The sequence below is a fragment of the Sphaerodactylus townsendi genome, linkage group LG04, assembly GCF_021028975.2.
Source record: "Sphaerodactylus townsendi isolate TG3544 linkage group LG04, MPM_Stown_v2.3, whole genome shotgun sequence".
NCBI classification, from domain to species: Eukaryota; Metazoa; Chordata; class Lepidosauria; order Squamata; family Sphaerodactylidae; genus Sphaerodactylus; species Sphaerodactylus townsendi.
Genome location: NC_059428.1, coordinates 13994188 through 14021024, shown reverse-complemented (window position 1 = coordinate 14021024; position 26837 = coordinate 13994188). Strand labels below are relative to the sequence as shown.

At 46.5% G+C, this 26837-nt stretch overlaps 1 protein-coding gene across 9 annotated transcripts in view; it reads left to right on the top strand.

Moving 5' to 3' along the window:
- The window catches only part of PICALM (phosphatidylinositol binding clathrin assembly protein), a 102039-nt gene extending 76538 nt beyond the window's left edge, over window positions 1-25501 (top strand). For 2 of the 9 annotated variants that reach the window (XM_048493259.1, XM_048493260.1), the window contains 8 exons: window positions 4682-4789; window positions 5312-5443; window positions 5549-5579; window positions 7133-7232; window positions 12123-12182; window positions 14091-14195; window positions 21411-21514; window positions 23906-25501. In XM_048493259.1, the coding sequence (XP_048349216.1) occupies window positions 4682-4789; window positions 5312-5443; window positions 5549-5579; window positions 7133-7232; window positions 12123-12182; window positions 14091-14195; window positions 21411-21503 (629 nt within the window). In that variant the 3' untranslated portion in view covers window positions 21504-21514; window positions 23906-25501. Of the gene's footprint in view, window positions 1-1025; window positions 1110-1406; window positions 1488-4681; window positions 4790-5311; window positions 5444-5548; window positions 5580-7132; window positions 7233-8795; window positions 8811-12113; window positions 12183-14090; window positions 14196-21410; window positions 21515-23905 lie in introns of those variants that run through there. The other 7 variants (XR_007244247.1, XR_007244248.1, XM_048493256.1 and 4 more) reach the window with 6 other exon arrangements.
- Window positions 25502-26837: the final 1336 nt, after the last annotated feature.

Sequence of the window (26837 nt, the reverse complement as noted above, 5' to 3'; positions counted from 1 at the left end):
AGAAGGCCATTGCTTTCACATCCTGCATGTGAGCTCCCAAAGCCACCTGGTGGGCCACTGCGAGTAGCAGAGTGCTGGACTAGATGGACTCTGGTCTGATCCAGCTGGCTTGTTCTTATGTTCTTGTGTTCTTATGATGTTAGGGGACCCCTGATAGTAAAACGGGAGGGGGCACTGCACTCAGCGGCTGGTCTCTCCAAAGGCCCGGTGGAGCAACTCAGTCATACAGGCCCTGTGGAACTCTCCAAGATCCTGCAGGGCCCGGACAGTTGGAGGAAGAGTGTTCCACCAGGCCGGGGCCAGAGCCATAAAAGCCCTGGCCCATGTGGAGGCCAGCCGCATCATTGAGGGGCCAGGAACCACCAGCAAGTTAGCCTCTGCAGAGTGCAGAGGCCGAGTAGGGACGTATGGGGTAATGCAGTCCCGAAGGTACCGAGGGCACTGCAGGCACTGATGGAGCCCCAAGCACTTTGTAAGCCCCTCCAGCACTTTCATTACACCAAAGCATCTTCCTTTTCTTTTCAAATGGGAGTCGTCAGCTCCATTATTAAGCACTTATCTGAATGACAGAAGGTAGGACTTGCTGTTCCCTGCACAGCAGGCTGTTGGCAACAACCGGTAGACCCTCCTGTGACCTGGACGCATCCAGACGCAGAGGCGTATCTAGGGAAAATGTAGCCTGGTGCAAAATCTGAGTTCACCCCTTCTCCTTCCTTAACCCTCCCCCACCACGACCAAACAATACTTTTTTGCACCAGGTGTTGAAGCCAGTGTATGGATTCAGGGGGAAGGAGAAGGGGTGTGGGGGGCGATTTTCCGGGGGGGGGGGGGGCCACAACTAAATGGCCACAGCCCGGGGACATTTAACACCCTGGGTGGTATGCCACTGTCCAGATGTAGATGCTTAGTCTCATTAAAACTCAGGTTTAGTCCCACATACAGCAGAGTGTCCTTCCAGAAGCATAGAATCCCAAAGCTACAGTCTCCGGCAGTGACTTGGAATTTAACTCTTTCTGGTTTTCTAGATCGCTTCAACCCATTTATCGAGTCAAACCCCTTTGTGGCAACCAAATATGCATCTACTGTCCAGCTCTGTCACTTTACTTCAGGTATAACATGAATGCCTTGAAGGTTTTACACTAGCTGATCTTTTCAAAGGTGTAAAACGAGGCATTTGGCTTAAAAATAATTATGGTAGACGTGATACATGGCTGGGTTTTGTGCCTTTTAGGTGCTGCAAAACTTTCCCTATTTAGAATCTGTCTTCTAGACTGCCTGTTTGTGTTTTGAGTACCTGTAGATGTCGCTTCCGAGCGCTTAACTGAGCAAACTTGAGTATTTCCAGTTCTGTCTTTTCTGTGTAACGTTCCTTCTTTGCTCTTCTACTTCATATGCCTTTTTATCAGATTCTTTTTGTGGTCCACAAGCTTATCCTAACGCTTCCCATTTCCTCAGTGAGCCCTCAACCGTAGCTGGTCTATTTGGAGGTAGGTGAAACCCTCTCAAAGCCCAGGAACCAATTACGGTTGTTGTTGGGTTTTTTGGGGGGAAGGGGGGGGGGGGCGGAAGGGCAGGGGGCTTTTGATAGCAATAACATTCCTCTAAGCTTGGGTTTTTTATCTTAGTCGCCAGTATAATGAAGTTTCATAAATCCCAAGTAATGAATCTCAGTCTGTTGACATGGTTTCATAGCTACTAACAGCTTAACCCAAGGATCCCCAACATTATGCCCACGGGCGCTGTGGCACCCGCTAACACCTTTTCTGGTGCCTGCCAGGTGTTTTTAGGCAGTAGGCGGGGCCAAGTGGACCTTTTGCCCAGCAAGCCTTCTTATCTACTTGAGATTTGATTGGCTGTGCAGATTTTTTAAAAAAAGATTCCTTTGGCAGCAGCTGCTACCACAGCACAAGAATCTTTATTATGTGACTGAAATTAGGCTGTGGTGGCCATTTTGTGGCTGGTTGTTCCTCCTGCAGCAGCCATTTTGTGGCTGCCATTTTGTGGCTGCGCCCACTATGGTGTGTCAGAATTCCAAACGTGCCTGCAGACTCAAAAGAGGTTTGGGGCTGCCTGGGTTAGCCTCTCCTGAAAGCCTGTGCATAAAAGACAATATTCATTTTTTTTTCTTGACTTACATTCTCCTAATGCAGGGGTCTTCAAACTATGGCCCTCCAGATGTTCATGGACTACAATTCCCATCAGCCCTGCCACTTGGCCATGATGGCAGGGGCTGATGGGAATTGTAGTCCATGAACATCTGGAGGGCCATAGTTTGAAAACCCCTGTCCTAATGGTTTGGAACCCCCATCATCATCCTTCACCGTTGTTAATGCTTTAAAAAGTTTACACAAATTAAAATGTTTTAGGACATCCATCCAGATGTTCACGGACAAGTTTTAACAACATGTCCTTGACCAATATCCAATCTTTTGATCATCACTTTTCATTGTGGATGCCTGTCCTTTCAGTTGTGCTATCATGGTCATGGGAACCACTAGATTGAAAGAAGCAGCGATAGGGTAGGATGGTCAGAGTTTGTGCTTCTAAAACCCCCTAACAGTAAGACCTGTGTTGAACTTTCTACTCAGTAACTTGGAAGCCTTCGCATAGGTTTAAGAAAAAGCTGGCTTCAAAAAGAGTACCTTGAACTTCCAATTCCATATAAAGTTGTCCTCTCACCTGTAACACACCTGTGCTGAAGGAGAACGTTGTGGGAGTTATTGGACTCACCGGCTTTGTTTCTGTGTGTCTTTCCCACCACTGAAATCAGCCAAAGGTCTGAAAAGCTTCTGTTGCTCGACATTTTTGTGTGTGTGTAATGGGGCCTCTGCTGCCTCATTGCTCGGGTAACTCCCAGATCTGTCAAGGAATATAGGACCCTGTTCTCAGTCAGATCAAAGGCTACCTAATCCAGCTTTAATTTGTGGTATCATACTTACCACTTGGCATATGCATTTCCAGTCCTTTGCGGTTATTATCCGTTTCTGGATCGTAATACTTTCCATTCCATTTTTCTCTATTCCCAATACTCCTTCTAGTATAGTAAAATCCAGTGCTTTTTTTGTTTAAAAAGAAAAGGGGCCAGTATCCATACATGAGGTTGCATTTCCACCAGTCCCCCCCACCCCCACCCAAGGCTTGGGAGGGAATCCCATAAAGGTGCTGGTACTCAGTGCTAGTGAATACCACCACAAAAAAGCCCCGGTAAAATCCGCTTACCAATGTAGTGACATGCAGTCTAAAGGAAGAGCTTTAATTTCTTTGTGGTTGTACATGTGACTTTAGTACACAGGCCATGGAAAAGTGGCAGCATTTGTATTTGAAGTGCAGCATTGATGTCCTGCCAATTTGTTTATGACACTGATGCGAACAAATGAGCATTATTAATGTTCAAGTGTTGTCAAGTCGCTTTGACTTGGCAAATATTTCTTTACTGCTGTAGCTTTTTGTTCTTTTGTACGAGGTGCTCGGTTTTATCAAAAGACTCACGAATAAAAATGGTCGGCAGAATTACAAATGCACGCAGCATTGGAATGAAAGCGGAATCGCGTGACTTGCGTCCGGCCTGTTCGCAAGCACTCTGTCCCAGCTTCTGAATTAAATAGATGAGATGATGTAGAGCATTGGTACTCACTCGATGGCTCAGGAGTGACATATGCCTCTGAAGATATGCCTCTTGTGACTCTTCTGAGTGTGATACCTGCTATATGTTTTGGTGAAGTGGGCAAGGCCTCTGCTGCGTAGGTGTCTGAAAGGTGATTTCCACCTGGCAGCTGCCACAGAGGAACAAGTCACCTGTGAGCCTACCGGAGGGGCAGGTCTCATGCCAGGGACGCGACTCTTTTGATTGATAGTTGTAAACCTGGCTCTCCATAATATACCACCAGTGGAGGTTTTAACATGTAAGTTTCAAAGCTTTGCTGAAATATTTGTGGTTTAGTGACACAAGCACAAGGAAAGTGTCTGGATTGGGTAGGGAGAGTAAGATACACCAGTTCTACTGGAGGCGGAGGACATCTTGATGGGTGTTTCCCAACCCGTTCTCAGGGAGGCAGGAATTTGAACCTTGTCACTTCCTGGGAACTGCCTGGGTGCCCATCTTGACCTCCAGTTTAATTCTTGCCTCACCAAAGAGAGCAGCTCCTTTACAAGGCTCTGCAGAATCTTTATTCAGCCTCATGGTGACAAAATACTATAATTCATTCCAGCCTGTGTCACTTTCACACGTGCCGAATAATGCGCTTTCAGTGCACTTTAGTGATTGTTTGCGAGAGGATTTTGTTGTTTCGTGTAGTAAAATCCAGCTGCAAAGTGCATAGCATATGGATTGTTCAGCATGCGGGAAAGGCTCTTGGTCTGAAGGATTCTGCCTTCTCTGGTTTAGCAGATGAACCAGGAAAGACTTGATAACATCACACATCTATAGCTAAGCGCATGCACACCTCTCTTCTGTAGGCACGTGAAAATGCAAAGCTGAACCTACCACTTCTTGCGTCATGAACTTCTCCTTCCAGATGAAATTAGAAGCTGCTGCTACGGAGGAGAACTTCTCAAGAGCTCTCAGTCATTATCTGAACACACCTACAAATCTGCTGTAGCCATAGAGCTTCTGCCTCGGTGGAGGTTGAGAGATCTTGTCCTGTGCACTAGCATATCTGACTCTGTCTTCATCTCTTTGTAGGTTTCACTCCATCTCCTGTTGCCCAACCCCAATCTTCTGCAGGCCTTAACGTTGACTTTGAGTCTGTGTTTGGAAACAAAACTTCAAACATGCCAGTGGATTCTCTCGGTAGGTCTCTTTAAATTACCGGTGGCGAAAGAGAAACATTTTTGCTCTGTGCTCATATCCCTCTGAGTCTGCCCGAAACCAGCATTTTGGATTCTTGAGTATCTAATAAAGGCAGTCCTATTTCATTGTGGAACAAATTTCTGTGAACTAGAGTTGTGTTTTTAAAATATATGAGGTGGGATCGTTCATAGAAGTTTTTTGCCAGAATAAATGTTGCGGTCTTCAAGATGCATCAAGGCACTAGACTGCTTTTGTTGCGGCACATCGGAGTTGTGCGCGTTCCAGTTTGTATTTCGGGATCTCGGCTGCCATATATTCAGCACGTCTGTTTCATCGTGACAGAATTCCACTGGGTAACAGTAGCCTGGCTTTGGAATAGAAACAGCATAATGTCTTCTATGGTTACTGCAGCTGTACCATATTGTATAGAATAGATCTAAAAATATAGAAGGCTGTGTGCTGCGATGCCTTGACAATGGGTTCTGTTGCTCCCAATGCTTTCTTTTTCTTTTTTTTTTTAAGGGTTTGATGAATTAGGCGGACTTCTAAAACCAACAGTGGCTTCTCAAAACCAGAGTCTTCCGGTTACCATTGGACCTCCTAACAAATTAGTATCAGATGATCTGGATTCATCTTTAGCTAATCTTGTAGGCAGTGAGTAATGTTTTTTTTTTGTAGATCACTTTCAGAGCCAGTTCTTAATATTTTTATTGTATTAATTGAGGGACTGCTTCTAATTATTTCCTTATTTCATAACAGATTTGGGCATTGGAAATGGAACAGCGAAAAAGTGAGTGTTTTCCGAAATCCATGGGGCAGGGTAGATTTAATTTAAATCAAATAGATTTAAATCACTAGTCAGTAATAGAGGTGTGCACATTTTTTCCTGAATGAATGAATGAATGAATGAATGAATGAATGAATGAATGAATGAATGAATGAATGAATGAATGAATGAATGAATGAATGAATGAATGAATGAATGAATGAATGAATGAATATTAGTTTTGTAGTTATATGAAAAATTACTGATTTGGTTATAGTATTAGAAATAGATAGTTCACCTCACAGTAATTTCATAATTATCCATGTCTAGTTTCTTTCAGGTCTTGCATTTCTTTATTGCAGTGTTTGTGTTTTGCATCTATGCCTGCCTTACCCATAGGTAGAGGAACTTCATTAAAACATTCCCAAACTGGGTCTTTTTTTTTTTACAGCCTGCTGCCAATATAGATTTTTTTTTCCTTCAGGGATAGAATAATATGATAAACCTTAAGCTATACACACAAAGATTCCAAAAGTTTTGCAATATTCTGCTCAAACTATTTCACTTTAATTTTTTACTTCTAGCCCCTCCTTCCTCACTCTTAGCTCCCTGTGCAGATCAGTTATACTCCAAACAATCTTCTGTTCATTGAACTTCTTCAGACTTAGCACTTAAGAAGTAAGGGGTTGATCTGTGCACATAGGTTTGCAAAGAAACAATGAGATTAAGGTCTTCTCAACTCTCTGTGTTTATTTTACAATCCTTTTGCTTCGAAGGACAGGCAGACACAAATTCAGTTTTTAGAACGGCAAAACTAAGCATCTATGATATCATCTTCTAAATAGAAAAATAGCCCCAAATAGTCTTATAGAACGCTCTGGAAGAGCATGACATTGTGAATGGATTAATGGAATTTATTTACCAAAAAATTTGAACATTGCATGAAAATATAGCCTTATGCTACATAATTAAAAGCGAATCCTTAATAATGTATCTTAAGCAGAAACTATCTTTAGACAGTGTGTTTCTCCCCAGAAAGCATTTTATTTTTTTTATAAAAATGTTTTAAATTTTAAAAATCAATTTTTCAAAAAAATCATTGCTTTTCATCCACCTTAACTACACAAACCCTGTGCTTTTTACCCCTTCAGGCAGTGGTGGGATTCATCAGGTTCACATCACTTCGGCAGAACCGGTTGTTAAAATTGTGCTTGTAAACAACCGGTTGTTACATTATTTGAATCCCACCACTGCCTTCAGGCCTGTTTGCTCTAGAGTGGCTCTCTTCCTGTTTGCTCTAGAGTGGCTCTCTTCCACCAGCCTATTTGAGGCCTCGGCCAGATTTCCACTGTGGGATTTAATGTGGAAGGGCATAAAGTGTTTCTGCTTTTTAGATAGCTACCCCCTGAATCAGTTTTTCAAAGATTTTGAGTCCTGCAGGGGTACAGGATATATATTTTTTTAAATCTCATTGTGATCTTTTCCTAAACTTGCATGCTTTTTAAAAAATCACGGCTGCAAGAAAGGCCACTTGCAACAAATTATTGAGCGGTAACGTTTTGAACCTTTATCCAAAGTGACGTAAACTGGACGCAGCCAGGAGAGAAGAGGCTGACGGGAGGTTCCAACTGGCAGCCCAAAGTCGCGCCGACAACAGCATGGAATGCCCCGACAATGGTGAGCTACTATCGCAGCTGTGGAGGGGACGGCAGCCATTGCGAAAGTGTAGGAAGCGGTCACAGTCTTTCAGAGAAAGATAAAAGTCTGTGAGACACTGTTGGAATCCAACATAACGGCAGGGTGTTTGTTCTGTATTAGCCACTGCATGTAAGTTGGATCTGCATAAAAGAGGCAGTCACGTATGAGGGTCAGAAATCCAAGAACTCAGTTGGAGCCCATTGCTCCACCGTTGCAAGCGGGTAAGAGCGGTGGACTCCTTATCTGGTGAACTGGATTTGTTTCCCCGTTCCTGCACATAAAGCCTACTGGGTAACCTTTGGACAAGTCACAGTTCTCTTTGGACATTCTTAGCCTCACCTACCTCGACATAGGGTATCTGTGTGGGGAGAGGAAGGGAAGGAGTTTGTAAGCTCCTTTGAGATGCCCCCACGATTGAGAAAAGTGTATTCCCAAAGTCTTTTTAAAGCTAGAAAAGGTTAGTCCTTTTCACCTCCTGGCTCTGTGTTTTGCAGTTTGGTCCTCTTTCAACGCTTTGCCTTTCATTTAGATAAGGGATCCCTAATGTCAGTTCCGTGGCCCCTACTGTGCAGTCAGCACCTTTTGTGGATCCTGCCAGGTGTTTTGGGGATGCGGGCGGGACAAAGTAGGGCTTTTACCAGCATGGCTTCTGATTGGCTATTGAAGATTTGACTGGATGTGCACATTTTAAAAAATGTTGCTTTGGTAGCAGTTGCCACCACAGGCCAAGGATCTATACGTTGCCACTGATGTTACACTGTGGCAATCATTTTGTGGCTGACTCCACCTCACAATTTTGTTGCTGCACCCACCAGCCCAGAGGTGGAGCTACCAGGGGGAGGAGGGGGGTGTTGCACCAGGCGCACGCCGGGTGTGTGAGGAAAATTGCCCCCATGCTCCACAGCGCCCCCACGCCACACACCTTTGTGAAACAGTGCAGGCTGGAGAAGCGGCCTGTTCCCTTCAGGCTGAAAACCTTGCGAGCCCCAGGGTCCCATGGGAAGTGTAGTTCCCACCAGGCCGTTTTCAGCCTGAAGGGAACAGGCTGCAGAAGCGGCCTGTTCCCTTCAGGCTGAAAACGGCCTGGTGGGAACTACACTTCCCATGGGACCCTGGGGCTCGCACTAAGGTAAAGTGGTGGGGGGGAATACAGAGTGCGCACTGGACGCACTCTGGCCCAGCTATGCCTCTGCACCAACCTGTGTCAGAATTCCAGATACGCCTCCAGGCTAAAAGCGGTCGGGGATCCCTGATTTAGAGGATTTCAGTCTTCTCCAAGGCAATACTTTATTGGAAGACCTGTACACAAAATGGTGCCCAAACATACAGGAATCCAGAAGCTGTACGTCCAGGCCCATCAACCTTGTCCGGGGCCCATTATGGGCTGTTTTGCCGAAACGGCATCACAAGAATCCGTATTTCAGGGTTGATGACAAATTCTCTTGTGAACTAAAAATGCTATGTGTGTGTATTCTGTTTGAAGTGCTCATTTCTAATCCAGTGTTATTGCATTGTGTAATTGTTCTTCCGGGGGAAAAACAGAATGGCATGCATTTTCCTGTCGTGAAGTTATTATTACAAAACTTCCTTCCGGCCTCTCTATTTTTCCTTTCCTTTTTTTTGCAATCAGATTGGCATGTGATTAACTACGGGTGCAGCAGAATCAATCTCATAATCCTCCCGCTACTCCACATTTTTCCCCCCTTACATTCCGATCTTTTGGCATGACGGAAACCTCGAGCCGCTTCTAGCATATCCGAGTCCCATGGTGTCCTGCGGTCCTCTTGACTCCAATGACAGCATGGAGACAAACACTTCAGATTTTTTTTTCCTCGCTTTGAGCTCTGCCATTTGCTACTGGAGAGCTGTGTGTCTGTACCGTATACTGCCTTTAAAGGAAAAAAATTGCATTTGGCGAATAAATCAGATTAAAGGCGTGTGTGTGTGTGTGTGTGAATAACTGCATGAAACCTCACAAGGCTTCTGTTAAACTTCGCACTCGATCCACTATTGACAGACGTGATTTTTCAAATAGGGAGAGACCAATATATCCCAAAACACTGGAGCACAGTGAAAAATCCCCGTAGTTTGGTTTCACTCCCAAAGTGTCAACGGTCACTTCAGAACTGTTCTTCTTAAAAGGTGACCATGCAAAAAAAATGGGGATAATGGTGGTCAGAATGAAGACGGGCCCCTTTGAAAGGCATCAATGATAAATCCACCCGTTTTCTCACAAGTGTTAATATAATAAGAGCTAAAGAAATGGAGCTGTAAAGGTTTTTTTTTTTTGTATATTCCAAAGGTAAGGTGAGTTGTTTGGCTATGACTGGCCTTTTTAAATCCGTTATCTTAGTATGTGTGAGATACCTATTCCCCATCTGTATATTTGTGGATATAGCAGTGATGGCGAACCTATGGCAGGGGTGCCAGAGGTGGCACTCGGAGCCTTCTCTATGGGCACGTGCACAGAGTTTGTCATGTGGGGAAGGAAAATCACCCCCACCATTACACATCTAGGCTGGCCTGGGCCACTGAGCGACGTCGCGTGCACCGTGATGAGCAGGGGACGCTTCGGCTGGCCAGGCCTGGTGCCTGTGCTCCGGGGTGGCTGCTGCCGGGGGGTGGGGGTGGTGGTGCAGAGGAGGCAGAGATGCTGGAGAGACACAGAGCGGTGCGCATGGGACTTGCTGGAGGCTAGAGCAGGCTGGCCCTGCTCAAGCAGGTGGGGCGGAGGAAGAGGGAGCCAACCGGTTTTTTCTAAACTAAACCTCAGCATTCAGGTTAAATTGCCAGGTTGGCACTTTGCGATAATCAAGTGGGGTTTGGGTTGCAATTTGGGCAGTCGGCCTCAAAAAGGTTCGCCATCACTGGGATCTAGCATATTATGACTGAATTTCTTTGCAGCAGGGTTTAATTCCTTGTGCTCTTATTATAGTGACACGTTTCCCTAAGAACCAGCTTTGCTGGTGTGACTATTGGTCTTTCCCTGTGCTCTTTTCATTGTCGGGTCAAGCCAAAGCCAGCGGCTGAGCATACGAATCTCCACACGTACATGCAAAATGTTTCGCTTTAGCTGTGTGGATACTAATCGCTGTCTTGTCTCATTGAGCGTGGTGGCCCATGAGAAGATGGCTTCCATTGTGTGGTGGACACCAAGAATTCATAGCAACCATCTTTTTAATCTTGTTTTAAGAGCTGCCTGGTTCTAGCCTCACCCCTAGCTTTGCTTTCAGAGGTTATTTGTGCAGAAAATAGCCGCTGTTGGTAATGCTCTTATATGTCTGCCTGCATGGGAGAAATTCCCAATAAGATGCACACTTGTATTCTTCTCTGTCCTTCTGTTATCTTGTAGGGATTCTCCTGCTATGTATTAGTTGTGTTGTAGGTTACTGGCCTGGTTAGGAGATCCTGCCCTGGGTAGCCCCAGGCTAGCCTGATCTCCCCAGATCTCAGAAACTAAACAGGGTTGGCCCTGATTATTCTTTGGATGGGCGACTTTCAGGAAATACCGGAGTAGCGGCACCAAGGCAAACCACCTCTGAACAAAGGCAAACCACCTCTAAACGTCTCTCACCTTGAAAACCCTATGGCCATGGTGGCGAACCTTTGGCACTCCAGATGTTATGGACTACAATTCCCATCAGCCCCTGCCAGCATGGCCGAGGGCTGATGGGAATTGTAGTCCATAACTGTCGTGCAAAACCGCCATAAGTCATCGCATATGATTTGGTGTCACAAAAACAGCAAGGATACAAAAAAAGGGAGTTATTCCTTTTGAGGGGAGTTATTGTTCCTTTGTTAGGGGATTTCAGATAAAGTGGCCGATGTCCAGCTTTACGTTCCTTCTCTGGAGAAGGAGGAATTAAGTACTTTCAGTCACAGTCCTAAATCATGGCCTAGCGGAGAGTCGCACATAACCCCAACTCAGCCCCTTACCTGTCATTTCTGGTGATTGTATTCTTGACTGCAAAGGTCACGTTTGAAGGTTAAGGGTGGAAGTTGTGAGGATTGTACTGATTTGTATTTGTCTTCCACCCTCCTCCTTGAAACACAGAGCTTCTGGCATACTCTGTGAGCTGTATACCTGCTGAGTATACAGGTATATGCTGTATACATGTATACTTCCAGACCGTGGTGATTGTCGGAAGTCAGTCAATGGGGCATCAATAAGTGAGAGGTATCTGTGTTAGAATCAAGAACCAGCATAGTGTAGTGGTTAAGAGCAGGTGGATTCTAATCTGGAGAACCGGGGTTGATTCCCCACTTCTCCACCTGAGTGGCAGAATCTTATCTGGTGAACCGGATGTGTTTCTTCACTCCTACGTTCCTGCTGGGTGACCTTGGACTAGTCATAGTTCTTCGGAACTCCCTCAGCCCCACCTACCTCACGAGGTGCCTGTTGAGGGGAGAGGAAGGGAAAGAAGCTTGTAAGCCACGTTGAGTCTCCTTCCAGGAGAGAAAGGTGGGGTATGAATCCAAACTCCTCCTCCTCCTCCTCCTCCTCCTCCTCCTCCTCCTCCTCTTCTTCTTCTTCTTCTTCGGTAGGGAAGTCCTCCAGCTTACCTGTTTTGAGGTGCTTATGTTCATCTTGCCAGTTGAGCTTCCTTGGGCACTGTGATATGCCAGTATCCTGCCCTGGATCAAATTGGAGGCCATCAACACTGTTGCCTCAGTTTACTTTTGCAGTTAGTGTTTCGCTAGAAGAGCACTGTCGACTTGCCTGTGAGGATGGCACTGTAGGCTTTGCAGTAGGATGCGACTTGTGCTTTATTTACCAAGCCAGTGTCTGGCTCGGGCAGCCAAGGCAATTCATGACTGTTTGACAGAAGCCCTTTTCCGTGTAGTTTATCACTGTTTTTCCCCCACTAGGCGCCACCCGTAATGGCCTATCCTGCCACGACGCCAACAGGAGTGATGAGCTACGGAATGGTGAGTAAATTCTGGTATTTAATTAATTAATTAATTAATTAATTAATTAATTAATATACCTCCCCATCTCCGAAGGGCTCTGGGCGGTGTACAGCATAAAACAGTATATATAAAAACAACATAAATACAATTTCCATAAATACACTTAAAACAGTAATTGTTTCCCTAAAAGTCAAGGCACGAAGCCTTACTTAAACTAAAACTTAAACTTAACCTTCCTAAAAAAAAAGGGGGGGGGGGGAAGGTAATGGGTCCTGATGACATTGAAGACCCAAAGAATAATGGGGGGGGGGGGGGGCACACTCAGCAACTGGTCTCTTCAAAGGCCCGGTGGAACAACTCAGTCTTACAGGCCCTGCGGAAATCGCCAAGGTCCCAGACAGCTGAAGGGCGAGGAGTGTTCCACCAGGCAGGGAGGCCAAACGTGAAGGCCCTGGCCCGGGTGGAGGACCAGCTTGGCATCATCGAGGGGCCAGGGATCTCCAGTAAGTTGGCCTCTGCGAGTTCCAGAGGGATAGAACCGGGATATATGGGGTAATGCGGTCCCAAAGATACGAAGGTCCCAGGCCGCGTAAGGCCTTAAAGGTCAAAACCCACACCTTGGGTTAGGTCAAAGCCATTGTGTGTGTGTGGGGGGGGGGGCATGGATTTTATCTTGGGTTGTGCATGAGTGCTCTCAGCCTCAACCCTGGAAAGTATTTGGAGACTTTCAAGGAATACCAGGGATGTGACACAGAGGCAGGCCGCGGCCAGAGGCGTATCTTGGGAAAATGTACCCCGGTGCAAAATCTGAGTGTGTTTCTCCCCGCCCCGCCCCCACTGCATTGTACGGGCAGCCGCCCTCCTCCCCCCCCCCCACGACCAAACATTTTTTTACACCAGATCTTAAAGTTAGTGTATGAACCCGGAGGGGGGGGGAGGAGGGGTGTGAGGGCTGATTTTCTGCCCCCACGTGACTCAATGGCCGCCGCCCGGGGACATTGACCCCATATGTCCCCCCCTAGAGTTGCTCACGCCCTGGCTCTGCGACAAACCCGGTGTCGCGAAGGTTTCTTGCCTTGAAAACTCTCTATAGACAGCACTTTACGGAAGACTAAGTATCAGTTGTTTCTTTTATGTATAGATAATATGTATTGATGTATGTATTGATGTAACAAACCTTATTCAACCTCAATTATTAAGGAAGAAATATTAGATTTAAGTAACAAAGACGAAGTATATAGATACGATTGATTAGTTTATACGTATCTCATGTCATCTAGTTAGAATTTAATATACAAATCTCTTTCTGTATAAAAAACAGCAACAAGTATATATACTAAATAGATAGGTCAAAATTGAACTGAATTAAATGTATTAGATTATATGGTATCCTAGCTGGAAGTATATTATTTTAAAAATTGTAATGCATAAGTTAGAATGAGTTGCTTTTAAATGGATTGATTTTTTTCATGTAATAACTTTTATGTAAAAACTTATATGTAACAATTTCTGTTAATCCTGCAATAACTGAAATTCAAATTGTCAATCTTTCTTATCCAATAAAATTATCAATTAAAAAAAAACTGTATGGGGTAGCCACAAGTCAGCTGTGACTGACAGCAAAAAAAAAAAAACCTATGGCATCACTAGCCAATGGGGGAGAGTAAAGAGGTAAATCTGGGAAACGTCTATTCGTGACCCAGACAGTTTTGAGAGATGGAGCCAGAATTTTCCTGTACCTTTAAAAGGACAGTTTTTGCAAGTGGCCTTAAATGTGGAAACTGTTGATGTTCCCTGCATTCTTTGCTCTGCAGAACTGCCACCTAAATAAACCCGCAGGCCTTTTTTGTGTTTAGGACTGCTCGCCTCTTTGGGCTTTCGAATACCTGGCGTCAAATGTAATTCTGTTCTGTTCTTGATTTTTAGCCGTCCCAAATGGGAGGAGTACCTGTAATGACACAGCCAACCTTAATATACAGCCAACCTGTCATGAGACCTCCAAATCCTTTTGGTCCTGTGTCAGGAGCCCAGGTGAGTGTGGAACCAGTCTAGAAAGTCTAGACTGCAGACGGGCTCTTGGCAAGTGTGGTGTGCATGCCTGAATCACTGTGCCTTCGTAATGTGTGTTGCCTCTGTTGGGTGACAGCCAGCAGAGGTGTGCATAGCGAGCTTTGGGCAATAAGAGGCATGGAAAGACCAACCGGGATTGGATGGAAGAGGGGGATGGGCCAGGACGAAGCCTTGTTGAAGCAATCTTTGAAGAGAGGCAGGAAAGAGCAGGGGAAAACAGCAGATGAGCTTTGGCGGGCTACAGATGGGCAGGGAAGACCGGGGAGGCAGGCAATAACTGGTCCTTTGCAATATCTGCAAACAAGCAGCATAAGGGCAGCCTTCTAATAACAAACGTGTTAAGCTGTTGTGTTTAAGTTCTACACATTTATCAGACTGGAGAAGAGGGGGCTGAGAGAGTCCTGATTGTTCTCTTTTAAGTTTTTATTGAAAGACTGAAACGGAGGACAGCAGCAAGCTGTTCCTATTGGCGACCGAGGAAAGGACTCGCAACAACAGGTATAATTTACTAGCGAAAAGGTACCGGCTGGACATTAGGAAAAATAGCGAGAGTAGTTCAGCGGTGCAATTGGCTGCCTACAGAGGGGGTGAGCTCTCCTCACGGACAGTCTTCAAGCAGCAGTTAGGCAGAGTATCAGGGATACTCTAGGCCCGTGGTGGCGAACCTTTGGCACTCCAGATGTTATGGACTACATTTCCCATCAGCCCCTGCCAGCATGATTTAGCAATTGGCTTCATGCTTGCCGATGGGAGACTTGTCCACAACATCTGAGTGCCGTTCACTAAGCGTCGAAGATCGTTAAGTGAGAAGGGTTGGAATGTAAGGCATCCCCTGAAAGTAAGACATAGCAAAGTTTTTGTTTGGAAGCATGCCCGACGAACAGAACACAGAAATATAAGACATCCCCTGAAAATAAGACGTAGCGCATCTTTGGGAGCAAAAATTAATATAAGACACTGTCTTATATTCGGGGAAACACGGTAGATGCCTCTGTGGCTCCTTCCAACTCTGTGATTCCATGGAAGGGATTTGTGGGGGGGGGGGGGCATAAGCAGTATAAGAGAGTTGTGGGGGTGGGGAGAGGTTAACTTTTCTGGAAGCTTGTCTGTCATCCCTCAATGTCATCCCCTAGTAGCACTTCTGTGTAACAAGCGTCAGGGACTTGTGTAGAGGCACTGAGGCACGGAGCGCACGCATGTTAGAAAACGAGACCAGCCTGTCGGTCATCACCATGTGCATGCCTCACAAAAAAGATGCACACGCGATCATCAGTGTTTTTTGTACGGGGGATTTCATCCTTTCCAAACAGACCCTGACCTTGCCTGCAAGAGGGCTCAGAAGCTTGATTCTGGTAGAAAGCGGCTTGCTTGTTCTGGGCAGTCCGTTTTTAGGTAGGGCGGTTGTAGAACGGGAGTCCTTTGGTTTGGGGCTCTTGTCTTGCTTCCCCCATAGCAAGTGGACTTGGAAACTTTCCGGAACGGTAGGTGACTTAATCGTTGAAAGTCTGCTGTGCCTGAGAGTATTTGAAAGTCAAACCTTTGGCCACTCCACTAAGCCTTTCGAAACTGCAGAATATCACTTTGCCAAAGCTGAGGCTCCATTTTCTTTCTTTGCTGGCACAGGTCAAGTCACCCGCTGTTGCGGAACTTCAGTTCGAACGTGACTTGAGCATGGAATATTCCATGAAGTGGCCCCCTTGGTAAAATGAATGGAGGTGGATTGGAGGATCGCATCCGTTGATATGCTATGTCATGAGGTGACAGCCGCCCCTGACTCAGCCCAGCCCCAATGAAGCCCGGTGCTTGACTCGTCCAGCGTGGTATAGTGGTTAAGAGCAGGTGGATTCCAATAAGGAGAGCCGGGTTTGATTCCCCACTCCCCCACCTGAGTGGCAGAGGCTTATCTGGTGAACTGGATGTGTTTCCGCACTCCTACATCCCTGCTGGGTGACCTTGGGCTAGTCACAGTTCTGTCAGAACTCTCTCAGCCCCACCTACCTCAAAGTGTGTGTTGTGAGGAGAGGAAGGGAAAGGAGTTTGTAAGCCACCTTGAGTCTCCTTACAGGAAAGAAAGGTAGGGTATAAATCCAAACTCTTCTTCTTTATGCAAGGGAGGCAGCTGGGAGCCAGGCAATGGCAGGGAGGGGAGGTGGTCAGAAGACAAGGTAGAACTTGTACGTGGGGAAGGTCAAGGTGGAAGGAGCTAAGAGGCAGTCATGAGCAGGCAGGCAGCAGGAGGCAGTGCCAGGGAAGGCTTCCTTTTTCTTTTATAGCACTCCCATTGGGGCAAATAAAAGGGGATTGCATATAGGCCAGGTGGAACTGGGGCCAAGGAATTCCATAAAAGGTGCCACGTCCTGCCAGGGAAGGACTGATCTAGAAGGAGAGAGAGAAAAGGCCAGTCCAGTGAAAGCAGAGGACCAGGCTGCCAGAAACCCCTCCCCTTTCCACTTCTGAAGCTAGAATGGGCCTCCTCACTTCCTTTCATCTGGGGAACCCACAGAGGGCAGAGAGCTGCTCTCCGGACAGGGGAGCCTCACATGTTAGTGAGCTGTCAAGAAAACCATAGATTCACTGAAACCTATGGGTGGAGGAAGGTGAGAGAGAGCATGTGTATCGATGCGACTTTCACCTCCAGGTTGTACTGTAACTCACTCTACACCGGCCTGCTCTTGAGACTAATTTGGAAGCAGTCACTAGTCCAGAAAAGTTGAGACCTCAATAAAATGTAAACAAAAGAACCGCACATAAGTATAATGTGTACATGTGACAAACACAAATATCCCAGTGTGTATCAAATATAACCGTGTCCCATCAACACCTTAAAAATGTAATCAGAGATGTTCTGCCAGGTGCATGGTTGAGATAGCAAGAGTTACTTCGTTGTTGACCTGTCTATCTTTATCTTTACTTTCCTCTGTAGCCCTTTCTTTATGTTCATTTTTATTTTTGCGTTGCTTTATTAATTTTATGTTGATTTAAACTCCTTAGACTGGGTTGATGTTTTATTGGGTTCTTCTTTCCTTGGTTAATCCCCAGGTATCAGAACGTCAAGGATACTATTATTTGTGGTTTTTAATGTACATGCAATTTAAGTGTTTAATGTGTTACGTTGTTAACTGCCCTGAGCCGACCCTGGTCGGTAGGGGGTGGGATAGAAGCCCAGTACATACATATGTACATACATACGTACATATACATACACACATACACACATAACCATTCCACATGTAGTATGGGACAGTATCAAAAATACCACTGGATACACATTTTAAGATTACATAAACCTGAAGGTTACGTAAATTGCATAAGCAGAAATTTATGTGTGGTCATTGTGTTTACATTTTTTAGAGGTCTTAACTCTTGTTTAGGTTTTTTTTCCCTTTCTTTCTTAGAAGAAGAAGAGGAAGAGTTTGAATTAATCCCCCCCCCCCTTCTCTCCTGTAAAGAGACTCAAGACAGCTTACAAACTCCTTCCCCTTCCTCTCCTTAAGAAATAGTACATCAGGGTAGAATTTTAGCTCTTCGAAGCTTTTCAAAGGCATGGATTTCTGCCATGCCTGCTTTTCTCCCCGTGCCCATTGGCATTCCTAAGTGATAGGATTCCAGATCTTGCCCCCGCTTCCCTTTTTTGCCCAAAGGACCCAATGGGCAGAGAAACTGGTTTCCTCTGGAAAGGGCAGCCTTCAGGCAGTCTGCTGCTGGATCAAGTGAGCTGCCATTCCTCCTCAAGCTGGGTCCCGTTCCACTAATGGCAAATTTATGAGCCTTCTGGAGAGAGGAACAAAGGCCCGTTGTGGGCACCCTTTGGCTGTCGTGAGTCCTGGCAGCGTCCTGGCCTCCCGTCTGCCTCCCGGTCCTTCATACTAGATGCATTGTGTCCTTGGCATCCTGCTGCCGGGCTCTGAGTGGCTTTCTTGGGGTGGGGGGTGTGACCTGTTGGTGTTGGCAGACCTTGCCCTGGGTGGGCTGCACGAGCGCGAACGCTTGCCACGCAAAACGAACCGGACGTGTTGGAAAACCAACATGCGTGGGTGAGCTTTGACTTCCGTGCGCTGCCAAGGAGGTGAAAGAGGCCATTCATAGCCCTTTCCCCTCCCCACCCTCTGTTTTTCCATCACTTCACCCGTGCAATTTACAGCCCCTTGGCTTTTGTGTACCTGCTTGTTCATCTCAAAGCACACGGCGCTAGAAACACTGCTTCCTCGGTCGTCTTCAGACTGTGGGTTCTCATACTTGTTTGAACCAAACCTGGGCTTTAACGCTGCAGTTGCAAGCAGAGAGCAATGTGTTAAGTCCAGTTTTCTGATATTCTTTCCTTTCTTGTTGCTTTAGTTGCTTAGACTCCCAACAAGCCAGATGCTGTTTTGAGGACTGAAGGGTAGGAAGGAGTTCCTTACTGATGGCAATAGCAGTTAAGGACCTCTAGCTAGTATTTAATCAGGAAGAAGAAGAGTTCAGATGTATATCCCACCTTTCTCTTCTGCAAGGAGTCCGATGGTGGCTTACAAGTTCCTTTCCCTTCTCTCCCCACAATAGACACCTTGTGTGACAGGTGGGGCGGAGAGAGTTCAAAGAGAACTGTGACTAACCCAAGGTCACCCAGCAGGAATGCAGGAGTGTGCAAACACATTTGGTTCACCAGATAAGCCTCTGCCACTCAGGTGGAAAAGTGGGGAATCAAACCCGGTTCTCCAGATTAGAATCCACCTTCTCTTAACCACTACACCATGCTGGCTCTCCAGGAGCCTTCTTGCCACTTGGAATCTCCAGGTAGGGGCAGTTTTGAGGGCTAGATCTCATAATTTGCCCTCCATGTGAGAGGCACTTGAAAACACCTTTATATGGTGACCTTCCTGTGTACTGCCTCACTACATGGATAGACCGTTGCCCCTTTGCCCATCTGTAGTTTGCTAGCTATTAGGTTTTTTTTAGCCCAGGTAACTTAGAGGTGAGGGCTAACGCATGCTGTCGGTCGGCATGGATGGCTGACTCCAGGGAGGTCGTTTCAGGCAGCCTCTACGTGGCAACGTTGTCATGAGAATTTGTCCTAAGATCTTGCTCTGCTCTGTGTACAATTCTCTCTGCACAGACCTGTACCCTACAGCTCATGTTGTAGGACTGAAAATACGTTTGTGATCAAGCAGTTGGGTTTGTGGGTTGACCACAATAACTTGAAGCTCAGAATGCATCTGTGTTGAAAAAAATTGCCAGTTGGGCTTTCTGGTGGCAGGGCGGAATAGATTTCTTCCCATTTGGGGGTGTTTCAAGCCTCTGATTGAGATCTTTGAGGATGGAGGACTGGCGGGAGACGGAATGGGGAACATCTCAGATCCAAATATGTGACCTTAGGTGTCATTGACATGTGAAGATGCTCTCTGTTGTGGTTACCCCCCACCCCAATGTTATTGTCATGGTAACTGAACTCCCCTTGGAGGGAAAAAACACACCCCACTTTTCTGTGTGGGGAAGAAGTAATAGCGATGCTTTTGTTTTATTGGGGTTTTCATGCAAGACACATCAGGCAGCAGGCTATTGTGGGTTTTCTGGGCTATGTGGCCTGGTCATTTTTGCTCCTGACAATTCACCTGCATCTGTGGCTGGCATCTTCAGAGGCATGGGACCGTGAGCTGCGTTTCTGTCCATGGCACAGAAGATCACTAGATGAACAGCAGTTGTGGGTAAGTGCAACACTGTTCTTGGGTGTTGTGGGTTTTCCGGGTTGTATGGCCGTGTTCCAGTAGCATTTTCTTCTGTTGTTCCGCCTGCATCTGTGGTTGGATGATCCTCTGAAGATGCCAGCCACAGATGCAGGCGGAACGTCAGGAGAGAATGCTGCTAGAACACGGCCATACAGCCTGGAAACCACACAGCACTCCAGTGATTCCGGCTGTGAAAGCCTTCGACAACACTGTTCTTTCTCTCCGTGGCACAGGGAGAAACCCATCTTGATGTGCTTTCCCTCTGAAGATACCAGCCACAGGTTAGAGCAGAACACTAGGAGCTAAAAATCGCCAGACCACATCTACGCAACCCGGAAAACCCAAAACAGCTTGTTGATTCCAGTCCCAAAAGCCTTCAAACCATACATTGAACAGTAGGCAGCTATTTGTGTCCTAGACCTTCTAGAGCAGGGGTCTGCAACCTGCGGCTCTCCAGATGTTAATGGACTACAAATCCCATCAGCCCCTGGGATTTTTAGTCCATGAACATCTGGAGAGCCGCAGGTTGCAGACCCCTGTGCTAGGACCGCAGTTCTCGATGCACTGCTTCCTGAGGCTGTATATTCAGAGATAACTGATAATGCCCAGTGAAAGCCACAAGAGCAAAAATGGCCATAGAAAGTAAAAAGAGGGGTGGGTGGCTAAGTTGGCTAGCCAAAGCAGAATTAGCAGTAGACTTAGCAATAGCAATCTGCCAAGCAGACTTAGCAGTAGCAAGCAGACGTAGCAGTAGCAAACTTAGCAGTAGCAAGCAGACTTAGCAGTAGCAAGCAGACGTAGCAGTAGCGAACTTAGCAGTAGCAAGCAGACGTAGCAGTAGCGAACTTAGCAGTAGCAAGCAGACGTAGCAGTAGCAAACTTAGCAGTAGCAAGCAGACTTAGCAGTAGCAATATGCAGTACTGCTGTCCATGCGTGCACTTTCCTTTGCCTTGGGATGGATGTTCTCCTAGCCTGCTGCAGGGGGGGGGGGACCAGCAGTGATGTGGGGTGGGCTCTGTGCCACAGCCAGTCCTGAGCCACATGTGCCCAGGCCACCCAGCGGCTCACGCTGATCATTAAACGAAAGGGCTGGATGCCGAAAAGCTGACTTCAGATCTGGCTTCCGCCAGCCGAACCGCACGCCGTCGTGTCCAATTGGGATCTGCCTTTCCTACATGTTGTGAGGGTCTTTCACGCCGCTGACTTGAAGTACCAGTGACGTTATTGGCCAGGTGCTCACTCGCGCTGTGGATATCGCCCTCACTTCCGCACCTGTCGTGTACCATTTCGGCAAGGGTCTTGGTGTCGCATGCCGTATAACTGCCTTCTCTCTTTCCCCCCTACCCCCTTTTTAACCAGTCGCGACTTCCCTTTCTGAAGTCCTCCTTCCTCTCACCACATCTTCCGCCTTCATGTTTCTGCCATTCTGAGGACTTCTTTTTCTCTCTCCTTCTCGGCCATCTTCTCTGCCAGCTGCCTGCCGCTTCCAGCCCGTCCACTCAGAGGCCTCACAGCGCTTCCGGACAGGATCCTTTGGCAGAGGTCTCCCTCCAGGATTTCTTGTAAAATCAACTTAGGTATTGCATGCCAACTCTGGGGGCGCTGGCAGCTTGAATTTGCCATACAAGGCGGCTCAGAAGGGCCACAGCTGCCTTGTATGTTTTCCACTTCAGTCGTAACCATGTTCATTCTGACATTGAAACGCTACGTTTGGAGGCTCCGTGAATTCCTTGCATGCGGGTTGACTTCAGAGTCCTGGTATGGGACGCAGCAGTTTGAGTAGAGTCCTGGCAACTGTGTTTTGATTCATGTAGGACTTTTAATGGTGGAAGAAAAAAACCCCAGAAGACCATCCTGTTGAAAACAGCTTCTCTGTTTAGAGATTTTGGGTGGGTGTGGCTGGGGAAATGGGCTTCTGTAAATCGGTTGGTTGGTTCCCGAGAAGGCATTCCCGAGTGGAAATTTCCTATTTTCCCTAAAATGCTCTTGGGGGACTGGGACCCTCCCCCCTGCCCTCAACATCACGAGGGTGTTGCTTTTGTATTGACGTTATCTTTCCTCACTGAGACTCAAGGCAGTTTGTGTAGCGCAAGTCAAGTCCTGCAGGGCCCGGGTCTCTCTAGAGCAGGGGTCTTCAAACTATGGCCCTCCAGATGTTCATGGACTACAATTCCCATCAGTCCCTGCCAGCATGGCCAAGTGGTAGGACTCATGGGAATTGTAGTCTATGAACATCTGGAGGGCCATAGTTTGAAGACCCCTGCTCTAGAGTCTAGACAGAGGTGTTCTACTGGGTTGGGCCACAGTATAGTGTAGGCCAGAGTTCCCCTTTACCAGTGCAATTTTCTGATCCATTACATTACAGTAGAGTCCTTTGTAACTTCAGCTGACCTTTATTAGGCATACCCACAAGAAATCAAACAAAGTACAAAACGTCAAAAATCTACACAGTTCTTAAAACAAAACTTGAGACCATTCTTGATCACCTCTAACAAAAATTCAGCTGTTTTTCCAGTTATCCCACAGTCACTATTATTCAGCAGGTGAATAGTCTTTGTATGCTCAGAACAAGGTCGGGGGTCTGCAACCTGCGGCTCTCCAGATGTTCATGAACTACAATTCCCATCAGTCCCTCCCAACATGAGCATTGCCTATACTGGCAAGGGCTGATGGGAATTGTCGTTCAAGAACATCTGGAGGGCCATGAGTTTGACACCTGTGGTCTAGGTAATGCAAACATTGGACAAGAATACATAATGTGCTCAAGGGTCTCACCTTTCCTGACAATACACACGGGTTCTATCATGGGTCGGGATGTTTAACTGCCGACCCTTGAGAATGACAGAGGGGAATACATTGCATCTAGTCCGAGTGATGATCCATCTCTGCTTGGTCTCCAGTAGTTGGGATAAATATTTAGTTGTCAAGCTAATTTCAGGCTAGATTCCAAAGTGCAAAGGGGAATGAGATGTCCTAGCTACACTCAGCAGCAACTAGAGCCCTTTGCATTTCTTGCTCTGAGATCTATTATTTTTCCTCTTAGACCTTTCAAGAGTCCCAACGCTTTTCTCCCAGTCCCTCAAAAAACCCCAACCCTCAGAACCACATGTTCTGCCAAAGAGAACATCCGCAGGCCCTGCCTCTGGATCCCGTAGCCAGAACGTGCACAGAACAGATGCGCAATTCAGGGCGCAGTTGCGTAATTCATTCCTGTCCCTTTGCCTGAATCCCAGCCGGCGAAAAGCACCTTCAGCTCTGTTGTGGAATTTGTGCTTTTGCTTTCATGAGGTCCCAGCTTCTGTCTCGCAACTAGGAGGACCTCGGGAAGCAGGACTGGAAAAGACCTCTGCCAGACCCTGGCTGCCGTTGTTGAAGTAGAAAAGACTGTGCTGTAAGAGGGCCAATGGTTTGATTCACTATGGGCACTTCCGCACAGGCAGAATAATGCACTTTCAACCCACTTCCCCTGCACTTTGCAGTTGGATTTTACTGTGCGGAATAGCAGAATCCACTTTCAAACAATTGTGAAAGTGGATTGAAAGTGCATTATTCTGCCCGTGCGGAAGCGCCCTACGAGACAACTTTGTGAATACAGTACGTAGGTATGATCAGCTGTGAGCTTAGATGTCAGCTGCTAGTGACAGGTTTCCAGGGGAGAGGGCTTGGTGCTTTGAGGTTGAGGTGCCTTCGATTAATCACCGTCAAGAACCTGGAATAAAAATCACTAATCGATTGAATGGGGCAAGGTCAGGGTTCTTCTTTCCTGCACTGAGGCTGTGGCAGTGTTGCTACACTGAAGGCCAGGGTCCCCAACGTTTTTGAGCCCGCAGGCACCTTTTGAATGTGGGAACAGCAACAAAATGGCTGCTGCAAGAGGCGGAGCCAGCCACAGAATTATTGCCACGGGCGGTGCAGAAGGAGTTCGTGGCGCACAGAGAGATAACGCTCATGTCATCTTGTCTCCCTAGATACAGTTCATGTAACCGTGCCAGATGGAGGGGGTGAGAACCGTTCCGGAAAGACCTCACGCTCAGCGGCTGACTCTTCCTTCCAGCCACATCAAAACCGATGTCTCTTAAGCTCTCCTCTTCCTTTAGACCAATCCAGAAAAAAAAAATCACAAAAGGCCCGCAAGAGTGGCGGGAGGTGCCACTCCGGGGGAAACCCCTGCCGCACAGAGGATAAAGCCGAGAATTGTCACAGTTTGGTGTAGGTTCTTTATTTTCTCTTTTCTTTCTCCCCCTCTGGTGACTTAACATGTTGGTAAGCTTTCTGGCCACCCTTTTTCATAACCGCCATCGAGAACACACACGTACACGCAAAAGAAGCCTCTTGTCCCGCCAAGGAGGATAACAGCGTGCACTCAGAGCTGTTGTTCGGAACGAAGAGCTGAGCACACCCTTTCACCGTTAACTCCCGACGACTTTTCTCTAGGGGATCAAATCCCGACTCTTAATTCTACAGCTTTTCCTCTTCCATCATCCTCAATATTAGACTCAATAATGAAACGTTTAACTTAAAAACAACAACACAAGAATTATATATTCTGTTTGCATAGACATTCCTTTATGTATTATTTGTATTTATTTATGGTTATCGATTTAAGTAACAATGGTATCACAAAGCCTCCTGCGTGGGGAAAAACGTGTCTGTGGATGTATACAGTATGTCTCCTCCTAGGGTTTCTCCCCTCCCCTTTTATATCCACAAGAACGATTCGGAGTGCATCCTCACCCACCGAAACACACCCAGATGCACGGAGTACGTTCCCGGGGTCTGAAAATACCGATTGTCGCGCCTCCCTGGGAATTGGAGGTGTCGTCCTCATAAACTGTCGATTCCACTACGGATTTGGGGGGGGGGAGCAGCCGACCGGCTTGGAGGGGCACCGGATTGCTCAGCAAGGCGGCGGCGGCGGCTTCAGGAGCGAACTTTTTCCTTGCTTTGTGCTTGGCATGTAATTATCTTACACTTGACATAACGGCCTTTCCACAATGAATGTGAGGAATTGCTTTCACTTTAAAGACTTTCCTTCTTCTCAGTACAAACAAAACTTTTTGAGGTATTATTGGAGGGGGGGAGGGGGTCTGGGAGAGGCGACGAAGGCCTTGATTCTTCCCTACATTTGGCCATTGATCATGTACTGTGGAATCGATTAAAGTCTAAAAGGGAAATAGCATCTTGAAGGACTCAGTCCCTCGGGAAGTTCCCCTGCGTGGTTCTCCGGTTAAATTGCAGGGGAGAGGCGGAGCAGGAAATTCTTCCCGGTGCTCTCTTAATTGTGTAGGTATCCTAGGGTTTGGTTTTTTTTGCAGAATTAGAAGCAGCGCTGTTGACCAGCGCTTCCGTGTAAATACATCATTCCGGTTTGGGGTGGCAAAACGGGGCCTTAAGAAGGGTAAGTCGAAGGCATGAAAGCAATTCTGTACATGAACTTAAGCATACTTGCTGCATTGTCTCCGCAGATTCTATTTTTGTTTAAAATGTTGAAATGTATGTTAGCAAAAAAAAAAAAGTGGATTTTCAAATAAAAATGCAGCTTCCACAAACTCTTGGTTAGGGTATGGAGGTCTGAAATGGTCATTCATTTGCTTTCTAAGCAAGCTTCCTGCTTTTGATGGAGGAAACAAAGTCTTCGGGGTGGGTGTGACCTCGCTGAGAAGTACACATCTTGCCTTTTTAAATTTGCTTTCCTCTTTAGAGAGCCGGCGTAGTGTAGTGGTTAAGATCAGGTGGATTCCAAATCTGAAGAACCGGGTTCCATTCCCCACTCCTCCACCTGAGTGGCAGGGGCTTATCTGGTGAACCAGATGCGTTCCTGCACTTCTACATTCCTGCTGGGTGACCTTGGGCTAGTCACAGTTCTTCGGAATTCTCTCAGCCCCATCCACCTCACAAGGGGTCTGTTATGTTGGGAGGAAGGGAAAGGAGCTTTCATAGCATTTTCAAAGCAAGAGACTTGGAGAGGTGGTTTGCCATCACCTGTCTTCATGTGGGCTGAGGGAACTATGGCTGGCCCACAGACACCCAGTGGCCTTCACGTGGAAGAGTGGGGAATCCAACCCGGTTCTTCAGGTTAGAGCCTGCTGCTTTTAACCACTGCACCACGCGCTAGCTCTGAGTCGACCTTTAGCTGGGAAAGTATTGTTCGGAGAGTTTCCTGCTTCATAAAAAGGGTGTTGCGGTAATGCACATTTGCCAACGAGGTAGAAGTTTCCATAGTAGCATGCAACTGCATTCTTTGCAGATATTAATAATTAATAAACTGGGAGTGATTGGACAGAGCGCATTTACTGTTAAAGGTCCTGCCATCGGTAGCTACTCCTTTCATATTTCAACTACCAAGGTAAAAACTTATAATGGTATTTCTCAAGGTTTATTTTTTAAAAAGTCACTTCACCCTATATTTCATCGTTCTTCAAAATTCTTAAATTTACACAAGTGTACACAAAATTTTGCAACTGACAATGTAATGTTAGGATCTGTTCCCTGAAGAAACCATCTTAAAGTATATGTTTGTTGTTATTTCCAGCAAGTCTGTTTAATATTGGACCTAATACAGCCGTGTTTACCCGAAAATAAGACAGTGTCTTATATTAATTTTTGCTCCCAAAGATGCGCTATGTCTTATTTTCAGGGGATGTCTTATTTTTCCGCTCCACAGACGCATGCTCTGGTGTTCTGTTCGACGGGCATGCTTCCAAACAAAAACTTTGCTACGTCTTATTTTCAGGGGATGTCTTATTTTCGGGGAAACAGGGTATGTCTTTGCGAGGCTAACGTGCCCCAATTAATCGTGCCTTTAAAGCTAGCAACTACAACATGGAAAATATTAAATCAGCACTTTTTAAAAAATTTAAAAATCCTTCCAGGGGAAAATTTGAGCAGCCGCCAAGTTCC